Source organism: Populus euphratica, unplaced genomic scaffold (genome assembly GCF_000495115.2).
Source record: "Populus euphratica unplaced genomic scaffold, PopEup_1.0 scaffold14.1, whole genome shotgun sequence".
In the NCBI taxonomy this organism is placed as follows: Eukaryota; Viridiplantae; Streptophyta; class Magnoliopsida; order Malpighiales; family Salicaceae; genus Populus; species Populus euphratica.
The window spans coordinates 248,812-262,407 of record NW_011499876.1 but is presented as its reverse complement, the minus strand read 5'-3'; the positions used below and the strand labels follow the sequence as shown (position 1 = coordinate 262,407).

The following is a 13,596-nucleotide window of genomic DNA, read 5'->3' as shown; positions in this document are numbered from 1 at the left end:
TCTTTCTTAGTTATGAATTTTCTTTTGTGTGATCTGATCTCATTGGAGTTGTGCATATACTTCGTTTAAGATTTCTTGTCTTAGTTTTTTTCTTTATTTTGCCAAACAAACCGTATGTGATTTCCAAAATTCTAAAGAATTTCAAGATTATTTTAAAATTATTTTTAGTTTCTTGCGAGTTTTTTTACCAATTTCATTTGGTATTTGATTTGTAAATTTACATGGTAAAATATTGATATGGTATTAAAAATATTTACTTTTTTTATAAATTAAAAAAAATTATTTGAAAAAAATACAAAAATATTTTTTTATTTGTGTGAATATGGTTAAATTCTAAAAACTTTCATGCATATTTTATTAAAAAAATTGCATTTTCATCATACTTTGAAAAACACACAAAAAAAAAAAGTTGATGGATATCATAACAAATTTATGATTATCTATTAGAATTTGGCCAAAAATTCAAAAATATCATAAAAATCAATCTATTTTTTTAATTTTTGGAATATTCATTTTACATAATTATTTTGGGCACTCTGCAGATCATTAAATTTTCTAGTAATCATAATAATAGATGGTGACTCTTGAACTCCATTACTTATATTTTTATGATTAATCTCAATATATCCAAAACTCTCTCAATCAAAGATCCATACCCATCACTTGACATCGTACATGTCACGACATGATTTTACTTATCATTCTATTTTGTCTTTCATTCTAATTTATCATATCAAGGTTGATAAACTCATTTATAACATTCATCTTTTTGTATCCTAAAAACAATTACTCAAACATATTTTTCATTTATACATTTTATATTAATGACAATACCAATAAATCTCGTTAGTATTATTAGTCTTCTAAACCGAGAACTGCTAATCAAATCTAAGAATTGTCAATACCAATTGTAATCAAATTTAAATTTATTTATTTATTTTAAATTATTTTTTTTATATTTTTAAATTATTTTAATATACTAATATCAAAATAATTTTTTTAAAATAAAAAAATATTATTTTAATATATTTCTAAATAAAAATCACTTTAAAAAATTAACTATAATCACATTTCCAAATAAATTCAAATTAAATTCAAATTATCTTAATTATCCTACCAAATTAAATTAAATCAAGCCCATAACTTTAATAATAGGAGATTAGTCTCCTAGGCTCATGATGGTAAAGGAATCCACTTTAAGATACCTGACAGTGCTTTAAAAAAGGATTAGTCTCCTGTTCCAGAAAATGTTCAAGAATACTCTGGTACAATTAAAAAAAAAATACCAACAACAAATAAAATAAAAAATGAATAGTCATTAAGTGATGTATTTTTAAAACACAAAATACACACTCAAAAGTAGAATTTTTCGTAATTTGAAACACATAAAATGTTAATAATACTATTTTAAAAGAGAAGTTGAAAGCTATAAGTGAAGAAGCTTAAACCAAGATGCGTTGTAACAAAAGATTAGGTAAGCTTAGACAAATAATTATTACCTTTTCTTTTTCTCTGCCGATTTTGTTTTTAATTTTAATTCTTGTTTTCTTACAAATTCTTATACGAGATAGCATACATGTAAATATCCAACAAAATAAAAAATAAAAATTGTTCAAATAGAAAATACTAAATTTAAGATATTCAAATAATAGAATAATAGAAATTTAGAGACATTAAAAAAATTAAAAATTTAGACACTAATATGCAGTTTTTTCCATTGTTTCTAAAAAATTGTAAGCCATTCATTATTAATTAACATTAGTTATTTAAATATGAAAAAAATCAGGGACTCAAGTAGATATAATAATAATAATAATAATTGTTACATTATTATCATTATTATTATTAAAAAATAAAAAATAAGAAAAAGGATAAAAAGCAAATAAGTTTTCTCTACTGTAATTAAATATTAGAATCAAAATCAGCCTTCAAACTTTAAAAGTTCACATTTCAGGCAAAGAACAGAAAGTCCATTCATATGAACCAATTATTGTCTTCTTCAAGAAGCGTAGCCACCGCCACCGCCACTTTAATCTCTTCTGTCGCACTTCAGTCTCTAAAGCAATTCTCATCGACCACGACAACAAAACCAACAAAATGGAACTCACCAACCAACACCATAATCACTCACCCAATTCTCTTAGCAATGGAATCATGCGCTTCAATGCTTCAATTGAAGCAAATCCAAGCTCACATGACAAAAACCGCCCTTATTACCCACACTTTCCCAGTTAGTCGTGTCTTAGCCTTTTGCGCTCTCTCTGACTCTGGAGATATAAACCATGCCCATCTCCTGTTTTCCCAGTTACAAAACCCCAATACTTATATTTGGAATACCATGATTAGAGGCTACTCTAAAGCCAAAATGGACCAAACTGGCTTCTTGTTTTTCTGCCAAATGGTTCAGAAAGGTGTTGAAATGGACTGTAGGAGTTTTGTTTTCGCGCTCAAGGCGTGCGAGCAGTCTTTGGGAGTTTTAGAAGGAAAATCAGTTCATTGTGTTGTTTGGAAGATGGGTTTTGTTTATACTTTGTTGGTTCAAAACGGGTTGGTTCATTTTTATGGTTTGCGTGGTTGTTTGGGTTTAGCACGTCTAGTGTTTGATGAAATCTCTGAAAGAGATGTTGTGTCTTGGACTTCTATGATTGATGGGTATTCTAAGCATAAATGGTGTGAAGAGGCCTTGAAACTTTTTGACTCCATGTTAATGTATGGTGGTGTTGAGCCAAATGAGGTTACTATGATTGCAGTTCTTTCATCTTGCTCCCAGAAGGGGGATTTGATATCGGGGAAGACTTTTCACGAATATGTAAAAACAAGGAATGTGACTCGTAGCTTAAATCTGATGAATGCAATGTTGGATATGTATGTGAAATGTGGCTGCTTGGATTCTGCCAGAGAGATTTTTGATACCATGGGGGTTAGAGATGTGTTCTCATGGACAAGTATGGTTAACGGGTATGCTAAAAACGGTGAGCTAGAGATGGCGAGAACATTGTTTAATGAGATGCCTGAGAGGAATGTGGTTTCTTGGAATGCCATGATTGCTGGGTATTCTCAAAATAACCAACCGAAGGAAGCTTTAGAATTGTTTCATAACATGTTGGAGGCGGCATTTGCTCCAATGGAGAATACATTAGCTTGTGTGCTCCCTGTTTGCGGTCAATTGGGTTGCCTTGATGTTGGTCAGTGGATCCATCGAAACTACGTCAGAATGAGATACAACGAAACTAGTGTGATCTTAGCAAATGCGCTCATAGACATGTATGCTAAATGCGGAGTCATACATGAAGCTGCAAAAGTTTTTAATGACATGCCAGAGAGAAACTTGGTCTCTTGGAATTCCATGATTACTGCTTATGCTTCTCATGGGCACGCTAAGCAAGCTCTGAGTGTTTTTGAGCGAATGATAAGTGGAGGGTTTAAGCCAGATGATATTACATTGGTGGGTGTCCTGTCAGCTTGCAGTCATGGTGGCTTAGTTGCCGAAGGTCGAGAGTATTTTCAAAACATGAAACGAAAGTATGGTATAGAACCCAAGAATGAACACTATGCTTGTATGATCGATTTACTCGGTCGAGTTGGGCTCCTAGAAGATGCATACGAGTTAATAACCAAGATGCCAATGGAGCCAAGTGCAGCTGCTTGGGGTGCCCTAGTCCATGCTTGTAGGATGCATGGGAATGTTGAAGTAGCTAAGATTGCTGCTCCTAGGCTCTTGGAGCTGGACCCTGAAGACAGCGGTATCTATGTTCTGCTAGCTAATATTTGTGCTGCTGGGAGAAGATGGGGTGATGCCAAAATGGCTAGAAGAATGATGAGGGAGAGAAGGGTGAAGAAGATCCCTGGGCGTAGCATGATAGAAGTTGAGGGCCAGTTTCACGAGTTTTTGGCTGGTGATGAATCACACCCGCAATCTGGAGGCATTTATAACGCATTAGATCAATTATTTGCAATGTCTAAACTAGAGGACTGTTTTGAAAAATAACTTGGAATTTATTAAATTGATTTTTTCTATTTTTTCATCGAATTAGTTTTGTATAAAGGTCCGTAATTTATAATTTAGATTATTTGATTATTAAGGCATGTTAATGTTAATTGCCCTAAAATAAAAAATAAAGATATAAAATAATTAATAGATGAGATATATCCGTGTATCTCTTAAAACATAACGGCCGTTCACCATTAGATCTCTTAAAATTAATAATTATTAAAAAATACAGTGTTTTTCCTACTGTAATTGCTATCATTATTTAATAATCCTAAATTATCTTGACTCCTAGAAGATGCATACGAGTAATTACATCATTATTTAATAATCCTAAATTATCTTTTCCAAAATATTCCTCAATTCAAAAGTTTTATTAAGCGCTTTACCAACTTTTAGTCCCAAAAACAGTAACATTAGCTTTACATTATTTACAATTCAATATAACCTAATAAAAAAAATTATAATCTTTTTTCTTATATATATTGACTAGTTCTTCAATGCATTCATACCAAATAAATTCCCTTAAGGATATATATATATATATATATGAAACTTTATTTCAAAATAAATAAATAAACAAGCAGAAGCTTTGATGTTATCTTAAATAATAATATTTACAGCGTCTTCTTGTTCCATTACACGAGAAGAATTCTCATATCACACCCCCACGTTATCCCTTCTACAACTGCAATTAATCACAAGCTTTCCTTACACACGGTTCCCTGTACAGGCGTGCATGAATTATTTATTCACCTCTCTTACACAGCACGAATACATCACATGTTATCGGTCAGAGTTATATACCATGGCCTGTGAACGCCGATTGATACGGTAGCTGCCACCACTAATACTTCAGCAGTTGCCACCACTCTTTCTGCCAGCATGACAGCTCCAATTGACCGGAGTGCCGCCTGTGACAATTTTCTTCCCCAGGGTCCACTGCCCCCAAGCACAATTCCCCTTAGAGCCAGATAAACAGCGCGGGAAACTATTTCAAAAACAGGATCCCCGGCCTGCAAGCTCTTTGCTAACATCCTAGCCATGACCAACTTTCTTGGCTTATGCTTCTCATCATCTTGCGAGAACCCGCTCACTACTTCGACTATTTCTTCAATACCTACATCATCAACACGGTCTAGGACTTCTGACAATTTATTACTGCGCTCTAATAGAATGCTTTCCATGCCTGCATTGCTGTTTACCGCTCGCTCTGTCAGGAGGGTTTGCTGGTAAACAAGAATGCTGCATATCATTAAGTTTCAGATCAGTTAGTAACCCTCTTACATCAAATAAAGATACAAGAGAAAGCTCTACACAAAATGCAGCCCCAAAAAAATGGAAATAGAAAACAATGAGTGAGCATCTTTCCAATCAATCCATCCGGTCTCAAAAAGGCAGTGTTGTTGGAAAATTTTGAAGTAGCATCTCAAAGGAGGCCTGTGGATCACTTACCTGGTAGAAATTACTATCATTTTCTGAATTTCAGCCTGCACAGACCTCAACCGAGACAGGTTTAGCATAAAAGTTTCAGGCAAAGTTTCTTTTGTCAGACCAGAAACCCCACTCACAATCTTCAACAATCCAAGCCTCACCAACAAATCAATTCTTTCACCAGTGCATTCTGGTTCTGGTTGTTGGTTATCTGATTGAAACATGAAAAAAAATGAGGATGTTGGAAGAAATGTAATTACCATACATTTTCAAGCAAACTACTCATGTCATAACAAACTTTCTTGTCAACTTCGCAAAGAACTAGATATTGTGTATAAATTTACAATTTTTACCAAGTAGCTGGCATACCTGTCTCTGAAGGTACAGAAGTAGAACCCATTGCACTGCCATTTGTTTTGGCCAGAAAGCTTCCACCGGTTCTAAGGGTAGTGAGAGGTACAGAAACCTGTGATGAACTGTCATCGCTCTTCAAAGAAAAGAGAGAATTCTTGTGCTCTTCCCACTCTTGATCTTCACTATTCTTAACAGATGAAAGCCACTGCATTGTCAGCGGTAGAGAGATACAGGCATCTGAATCAGACCCATAATGCTTGGCAAAGGCTTTTCTAAGGTAATCCAAACCAGCAGGACCTGTTAACAAAGGCTCCATCATCCTTATTCGTACTTTACTAATCTCTTGCTTGAGAGCCTGTCAAATATGTAGATCATTCAGATAACTGTAACTCTCAAACGCATATTAGGCTCAGCAAGAAAATATAATGTAGCCAACACAACTAGAAAACAGCGAACATGAAAAGAAAAGGCTATGAATGTCAAGCAGTTGATTTTCAAGCAGTTGATCACATATAATACAGAGATTGGCTGCGGAGAGGTGCTCATATTCTGTTATATGGACATTACAGCAGATATGATCCACAAAAATACATGCTAAATAGGAGAAATTTCTAGCAGTGTTTTCCCAGAAAACATGAATGATCATGTATATTGAAGCAAATATAAGACATTTTTCATTCTGTCTGAAATGACCAGAAATAAGTTCCAGCAAAGTTGACCCAGAAGAGCAATACATAAGCCTAGAGCAAGAACAACAAAACAAAAAGAGGCATGAATGAATATGCAAACCTGAATCTGCTCCAGCACAAAGCGTAGACCCTTGATCATTGCAGCAATATGTGGATGCTTCGATTCATCTTGGGTCTGACAAGTCTCAGCCAACTCTTTCAACAATTTCTTATGCAGGGCCTTCATTACATCCTCCTGGGCTGGAGAGGAGAGTTTCTGCAACGTAACTAATGCAAACTCTAGAATCTTTCCACAGTAACCAATGTCCAGGTTACCTGACTTTAGAACCTAATAATAAGAGAAGGGAAATTAGTATTACAACAGATATAACACCCTAGTAGTAGGAAAAGATCCCCACCTGAGAGAGAAGATCTAGATCAATAGCTTCAACAATCTCTTGTTTCCAGCTCTCTGGAGCCAGCTCCTGAATTCCATCCCTCACCTCCCCCACAAGTTGAACGACCCGATCATATTTGGGCTCATCTTGTTTCATTGATTCCATGACACTATCCCAGAAAGCTGCCTCCATTGTCTCTCTCACCTTTGCCTGAAAGCAATAAGGTTAGCGGGGAAAATTAGCATCTAAATTCTAAATCTCAACTAATCACCAGCTTGGTGGATACTTAAAACAAGTTTTGATTATTGATAAGAGTTTCCTGTGAAATCTACACAGAGTTGTGATAAATGTTGAAGTATGAATAAACTTTAGAGGCTTAGACTTAATAAATGATAGCAAAATCATTTTTCAACAAGATTCCACAAAGCAGCATATTAATATCACAGGAGCTTTATAGGAGGAGCAACCATTATTCCCTGGGCAAAGCATGCAACTCCAAACAAAATAATAAAATAAAAAAGAAGTAATGAAACTAATGGAGATATTATTATGCCAATTTCACTATCTTCCAACGGATTGATTATTGGTTAATGATCACAGTTGTCTTAATGCACAAACCTTGATACTACTTTCATCTTTGTCAGAAATATTGAATCTCTCAACAAAACCATGGCGTTTCTCATGGAGAAATTCATTTACGATCAATTCATTCTCTGTTAATGATTTTCCAACAGCAGAACCTGATGGACCATCTAAGCAACAGCTGCTACTTGCAGAGGAACCAAATTCTTTAGCTGAGGAGGTATCTTCTCTGAATAAGGAGCGAACTACATGGCTTGGCCTCTGAATACCATCACTCACATTATTTCTATTAGCAGTGTTAGCAACAGAAGGAGCATATAGGGGCATGCTAGGAGATGGAAGATGCATTAGTGGTGACCCTACTGGACTTCCATTTTCCTTGGCTTGAAAATACTTTGATCGTGTTTCAGATAGTGCAATTTCCATTCGCCTGATACCAGCATCTCCACTCAGGTGTTGTACCTTTTCCCTTAAAAGTTTTTGGTCTTCTGCAACCTGTATTGAAACAATTAAAAGACAATCATCTTAATGAAAATACCAATATGGGAAGGAACATTCTGCATGAATACCTTATCAAAAGGCTCAACAAAAATCAATCTAAATTCAGATGATCATTTGTTCAATTACTCGAACATCCCCTTTCAATAACAAAGGTAAAGGCAATTAACGGTACATGCCAAGAGTTGAAAGGGCAGCAATTATTCAATACTTTCACATCACTATGAAAGAAAGAAAAAGGTTTCTTTTTGTTTTTTTTACTTCAAAACCATTTTAATGTGACAACATTTGTTCATGTCATGTACATCAGCTACTATTTTAGTGGATAAAGATAAGACCTGATTCTGAATGGCTTTCATATCATGAGTAAGAATATCACTACTCCCTCCTGGGGTGAGCTTGCATTTCTGGATCATAGAGAGCTCAAGCTGGCAAGCAGCTCTCACCAAGTCCTCCTCCAATGACTGTGCATCCTTAACCTTCCACACAACAAAGCAATTCAAGTAGGAGCACCATTCTTTATCAAAAGCTGCAAGCTGAGACCTGAAAGTGCAACGTTTCTGTGAAATGGATTCAAACTCCTCATCAGAACTGTGCATGGGCCCATCCAGTATAATCCTTATCAACAGCTCAAACTCTCGGATGAAAGATCCAGCAGACTTGGCCAGAGCAATCTCACGCTCCCCTTGACCACTGAAAACAGCATCTGGATGACCTAAAATCATGTAGGCACAAAGAACCATTCTCACTGGATACCTAGACATTTTAGCAGGACGTCTGGCAGAGTCCCCAGAGGCACCTACTTTTTTGGCCTCTCTACTCCTTGTATAAGACCTGGGTGTGGTCCTTTTCTTAGGGGTGGCAACTCTTTTGAGAAGGTGATCAATGTTGTCCAAGCTGGAAGGATGATCCATGGCAGCAACAGCCATTGAGACTCTAAAGCGGCTCTCAAGACGATCAAGCAAACGTTCTACAGTCTGAAGAGTACCAGTCAATTGAATCAGACGAGCAAGCTGCTCAAATGGCATTGACTTCACACAGTTCTCATTGATTTTCAAGGCATCATAGTCTTTTGCCAGGTCTATGGTAGTTCTCCTTGACCCAAGGAACTGCCTCCAGCACCTAAGAGAATGTGAGCAAGTATACATTATTCAGGTGAAATTTATACTAAAGCACAAGCCAGATGTTTTTGTACAGGGTTAGATGTTTGACAGATTCACCAAAACTTCACAAGATAGCAAGTGTCGGTAATATACCTTGCTAATTTTCTAGAAAGGAGATCAGCCTGCTGGTGCGTCTTATTCCAGTTTACCCGAACTGAACTATGCTGAAGTCCTCTTTGCCTCAAAAATTCTGCTCTCTGTCTCTTTGCCTGATTATCATAAAACTCAACGAAAAGCCAAGGAAATGAGCAGCAAAACAAAGGCAACCAGCTTACAATTGAATATAAGAAGATATTCATTATTAATTTCAGAGTTCAGACAATATCTTTACCCTTTGCAGTCGATCTTCCAGCTTTTCCCTCATTCTCCTCCTCTCAATCTCACGTTGGTGAGAGACAGACCTAGCTACTCGCTGAACTTGCAACAACCTAGCACATGCCCTCTTCTTTTCTGCTTCCAACAATCCCATACGCTTCATTTCAGCAGCTGCACGCTTTTGGTTAATTGCTGCACGTACACGCTCCTTGTACTTACTTTCCCGAGCCCTTCTTCGCAATAATGATTGGGATGTTCTCTCCTTCAATGTGGCCCTTCTTTGCCTGTAAGCCTTGAGCATAAGCATTCTATTTGCTTCAGCCTGCTGAACCCGTAACTCCACTTTTGTTCCAAGCCTCTCCCTTTCTCTCTCAAAACGCTTCTCCACCCCAGTTTTAGCTGCCTGCCGCAACTCATGCAACCTAGCCAGGCGCATCTGAGCATTTGCCAGAATGCTGAGCCTGTAATATCAGAATGTGAGCCTGTTAAAGAGTAATATAAAACTATTCAAGTGAAAGGTTTTTTGATATGGTATTAGAACCTTGTTAATCAAATAGTCATGAGTTTAAATTTCACCACCTCTATTTTATTTTAAAAAAATTTAAGTATAAGGTTGTGTAGACCTATTCAAGTTTCAAGCCTAAATGACTTTCACTTGAGAGGGTGTGTTAGAGAGTAATATAAAATTATTGCTAATACCTCACCAAACAGCTAAAGTTTTTGGATGAAATGGTTCTTTGACAAAGCACAAACATGCAGCTTGACTAATAATTATAAATTTATAAAATAAAGTGGTTTGAAGGGAATGTTCTTCCAATTTTGTTTTAATGGGCAAATCTAACATATTGTATTGACTATAGGGAAACCAAATTAGAATGCAAAAAGAAAAAGAAAATATGCAGAGCAATAAGCCAAAAAGAATAAGTCTGCGGTGCAGATGGAAGAGAATAAAAAATGTAATCTGTTTTTAGAGTTGGCATTTTCAGGCAAAATTATTTTGGATGCCGTCAAGAAAAAGGATAGCACGGGTCAGCATTTGTTTCGTAAATGAAATACCATTTGATGATAGGTGACATGCAATAAGGATAAGTGAAAAAACTGTAAAAAAATATGCGGTGAATGAACAATTGTTGTCAGCTAGTATCCATGGATTATGAGAGTAAAAGACACATAGAAATCCTAGGAATGAGAACTCAGGTTAAAACCTTAAGGGGCAACGTAGATAGAGAAGAGAGACAAAGAAGAAATTCACAATAATGTCAATAAAAGGTAGGAAAAGAAAAACAAATCATGAATCATCACTAAGCAAGCAGCATCATGACCCATCACTGAAGTAAGTGATGAATCAACACAATATGAGCAAGCCTCGAACAACAATGATAATTCATGTAGATGCTTAATGATCACATGGATAACAATCCACACCACCAACCTTTAACGTCAAAGATAACAAGTAAAGAATCCATTAAAAACTATGGCATAACTCAAAACTAACAAGGACACGACCTTTTTTGCTCCGCAGCGTGAAGCTTTGCTTCAAGGCGTTGCGCAAGGTCGTCTTCATGAGATGAATACTGTGAGGGGCTTCTTGGCTTTGGTCTAGCCTTGCTTGACAACTTCTCATAGAATTGCTGCTCTCAAACAAATCGCCAAAATAATGGTAGTATATCAATTAAAAATGGTTCTAACATGGAGTTGGGTGAGCAAAACAAGAAAAGGAAAAACTTTTTTCACACTAAAATAACACAGATGGCTTATAAAATCATCACATTCACAAAATAAGACTTTATAGAGAAAAAAATAATATAATCAACAGAAAATCGCTTCTTCAAGAGAAAAAAATCGGAAATTAAAAAAAAAAGAACAGGTAATAATTATGACAATCAATCAAAAGAGAAAAAAAGAATAATTATGAGCATGAATTTAGACGAAAGTTCAAACGTTGCTCTCTTTGATCATGAAAATAAAAGGCTAAAATTGAATAAAAGAATAAGAAAATAATTAAGTGAAAAAAATAAAAAAAAAAATAAAGGAACCTGTCTACGGAGATGAGCGTGTCGGAGTTTAGCTTCGATTTCTTCAACACTACTAGTTGTTGGAGCCTTGGCTTCTAAGAGTCTTTTTTGAAGCTTTCTCGGTATTCTCCTCGGAGACGAAAACGGTACCGTATCACTGACAGGAAAATCAAGCGCAATTCCACCAACCACCACCCCCGTTTCCGGCGACGATTCTACTCCGGTATCCATAATTTAAAATGAAAGAAACAGCAACAGAAGCACCAAGTGATGCAAATTCTAACTCTTTTTCTTTCTTTATTTCTTGATGGATTTCTGGTTTTATTTATCTATTTATTTATATTTACAAGAAAAATCAAAGGAAAAAAGCTGCGTCAATTCTTACTTGATTTTTATTTTTTATTTTTTTTTTGGAGAGAAAGAAGAAATGGAAAGCGTGTCCGCCTGTGTGTTTATGTTTACGTGAGTTTCTCTTTACTCATCCTCTACTTCTACTTATCTTCATCACCTCCTCGGCTTTTTCCTGCCACGTCATCTACCTCAACGGCTCTCTTTTGTCGTTTTTTTCTTTTTTCCATGTATTGCCCCTCGCCTTTTTGTTTTTTTACATAGCTGTGCAAGTAGTCATGAAAATCAATTCGGTTCCCTGGGCCGGCCGGGTAATTAGTCTATATGAAAACTTTTTTATAATTTTATTTTAAATTAATTTGTAGAATAACTCAGTAAAATTTAATTAATTTAATTAACTAAGCTAAACCCATATGATATCTACCTGGACAAATTTCAAGGATTTTTCAAATTCTTATACTGTATAATGTCATTTCATTTTAAAAAATTAAAACAATATTTCTAATATTAATTCAAGTTTATCTACTAATTGAAGATTTTAGCAATCAAGTTTGCTAATGCAATGTTTGTTTTGAGTTGGTAATTATATTTGAATGTATTTTAAAAGTTTGTCTACTTGAAAATATATTTAAATTAATAATTTTAATGCACTAATATTAAAAATTAATAAAAAAATATTTCTATATGAAAACTTTTTTTCTAATTTTATTTTAAATTAATTTAGAGAATAACTCAGTTAAATTTAATTAATTTAATTAATCAAGCTAAACCCATATGATATCTATCTGGATAAATTTCAAGAATTTTTCAAATTTTTATACAGTATAATGTCATTTCATTTTAAAATATCAAAACAATATTTCTAATATTAATTCGAGTTTTTCTACAAATTGAAAATTTTAGCAATCAAGTTTGCTAATGCAATGTTTGATTTGAGTTGATAATTATATTTGAATGTGTTTTAAAATTTTATTTACTTGAAAATATATTTAAATTAATATTTTTTAATAATTTTAATGCATTAATATTAAAAATTAATAAAAAAATATTTTGATATATTAAAAAAAACACTTTGTATTATAATAACAAATACATAATAAAAAAGAATTGCTCATGCTCTCCATTAGATAAATATGACAAAAAGAGAATATTGATTCTCATTTTTATTTGAGAAACTGAAATACAATTATGAATTAATTGAAAGAATTTTTCAATGATTATAATTATCTAGTCTAAAAAAAGGGTGTCATGTTCTGTTTTTTAATATAAATTAGATTACTCACACCAGACAGTGGTGGTTTGGGATAAACCACAAAACTTTGTGGCATTTGGTTGGCAGTAACTTTATTTTTTATGATTTAAGTTGCAAAAGGTACTGTGTTTATGCTCTGATTTAAGGCGTGTGATAGGTAGCCTTCTGATATACTGAAATGCAGTTTACCTGTTTCCCGTACCTACACCAAATAAAATATATTATTTTAATAATTTTTTATTAAAAAAAAATTAAAAAACAATAAATATTATATTCTCAACCATTCTTTAAACATGGAAGGATAAAACAAGTTAAAAAAAAAAAAAAAGATAAAAAGCTTGTGTAAGCCAATCCAAGCAAGAACGGTATACTATTAAAAGGTAAGATAAGTTACTCTAGATTAACTTGATAAATTTATTTTTTTTATAATAAAATTAAAAAAATTTAATAAAAAAATAAATTAAAAATAATCATAAAATTATTTAAAAGAATATAACGCATATGATGCTATCAAAAAAAATAAATAAAAAATGTTAATCCTTATTAACTTTTCAAACTCGTGATCCGAATCATTATATGAA

At 34.0% G+C, this 13,596-nt stretch overlaps 2 protein-coding genes across 2 annotated transcripts; one reads left to right on the top strand and one right to left on the bottom strand.

The window, feature by feature from the left end:
- The first annotated feature begins 1,922 nt into the window (after window positions 1-1,922).
- On the top strand, window positions 1,923-4,027 carry LOC105128362 (pentatricopeptide repeat-containing protein At2g22410, mitochondrial-like). Its single transcript, XM_011029979.1, has one exon. The coding sequence runs from the start codon at window positions 1,979-1,981 to the stop codon at window positions 3,986-3,988; it is 2,010 nt and encodes a 669-aa protein (XP_011028281.1). The 5' UTR covers window positions 1,923-1,978; the 3' UTR covers window positions 3,989-4,027.
- A 527-nt stretch (window positions 4,028-4,554) lies between these two features.
- On the bottom strand, window positions 4,555-11,760 carry LOC105128361 (uncharacterized). The gene is made up of 11 exons (XM_011029978.1): window positions 11,437-11,760; window positions 10,907-11,031; window positions 9,417-9,861; window positions 9,179-9,294; window positions 8,261-9,044; window positions 7,461-7,919; window positions 6,864-7,052; window positions 6,566-6,793; window positions 5,792-6,131; window positions 5,444-5,633; window positions 4,555-5,233 (listed from the first exon to the last, which is right to left on the bottom strand). Exons 1-11 carry the CDS (start codon window positions 11,644-11,646, stop codon window positions 4,768-4,770), a joined length of 3,552 nt encoding a protein of 1,183 aa, XP_011028280.1. The 5' UTR covers window positions 11,647-11,760; the 3' UTR covers window positions 4,555-4,767.
- Window positions 11,761-13,596: the final 1,836 nt, after the last annotated feature.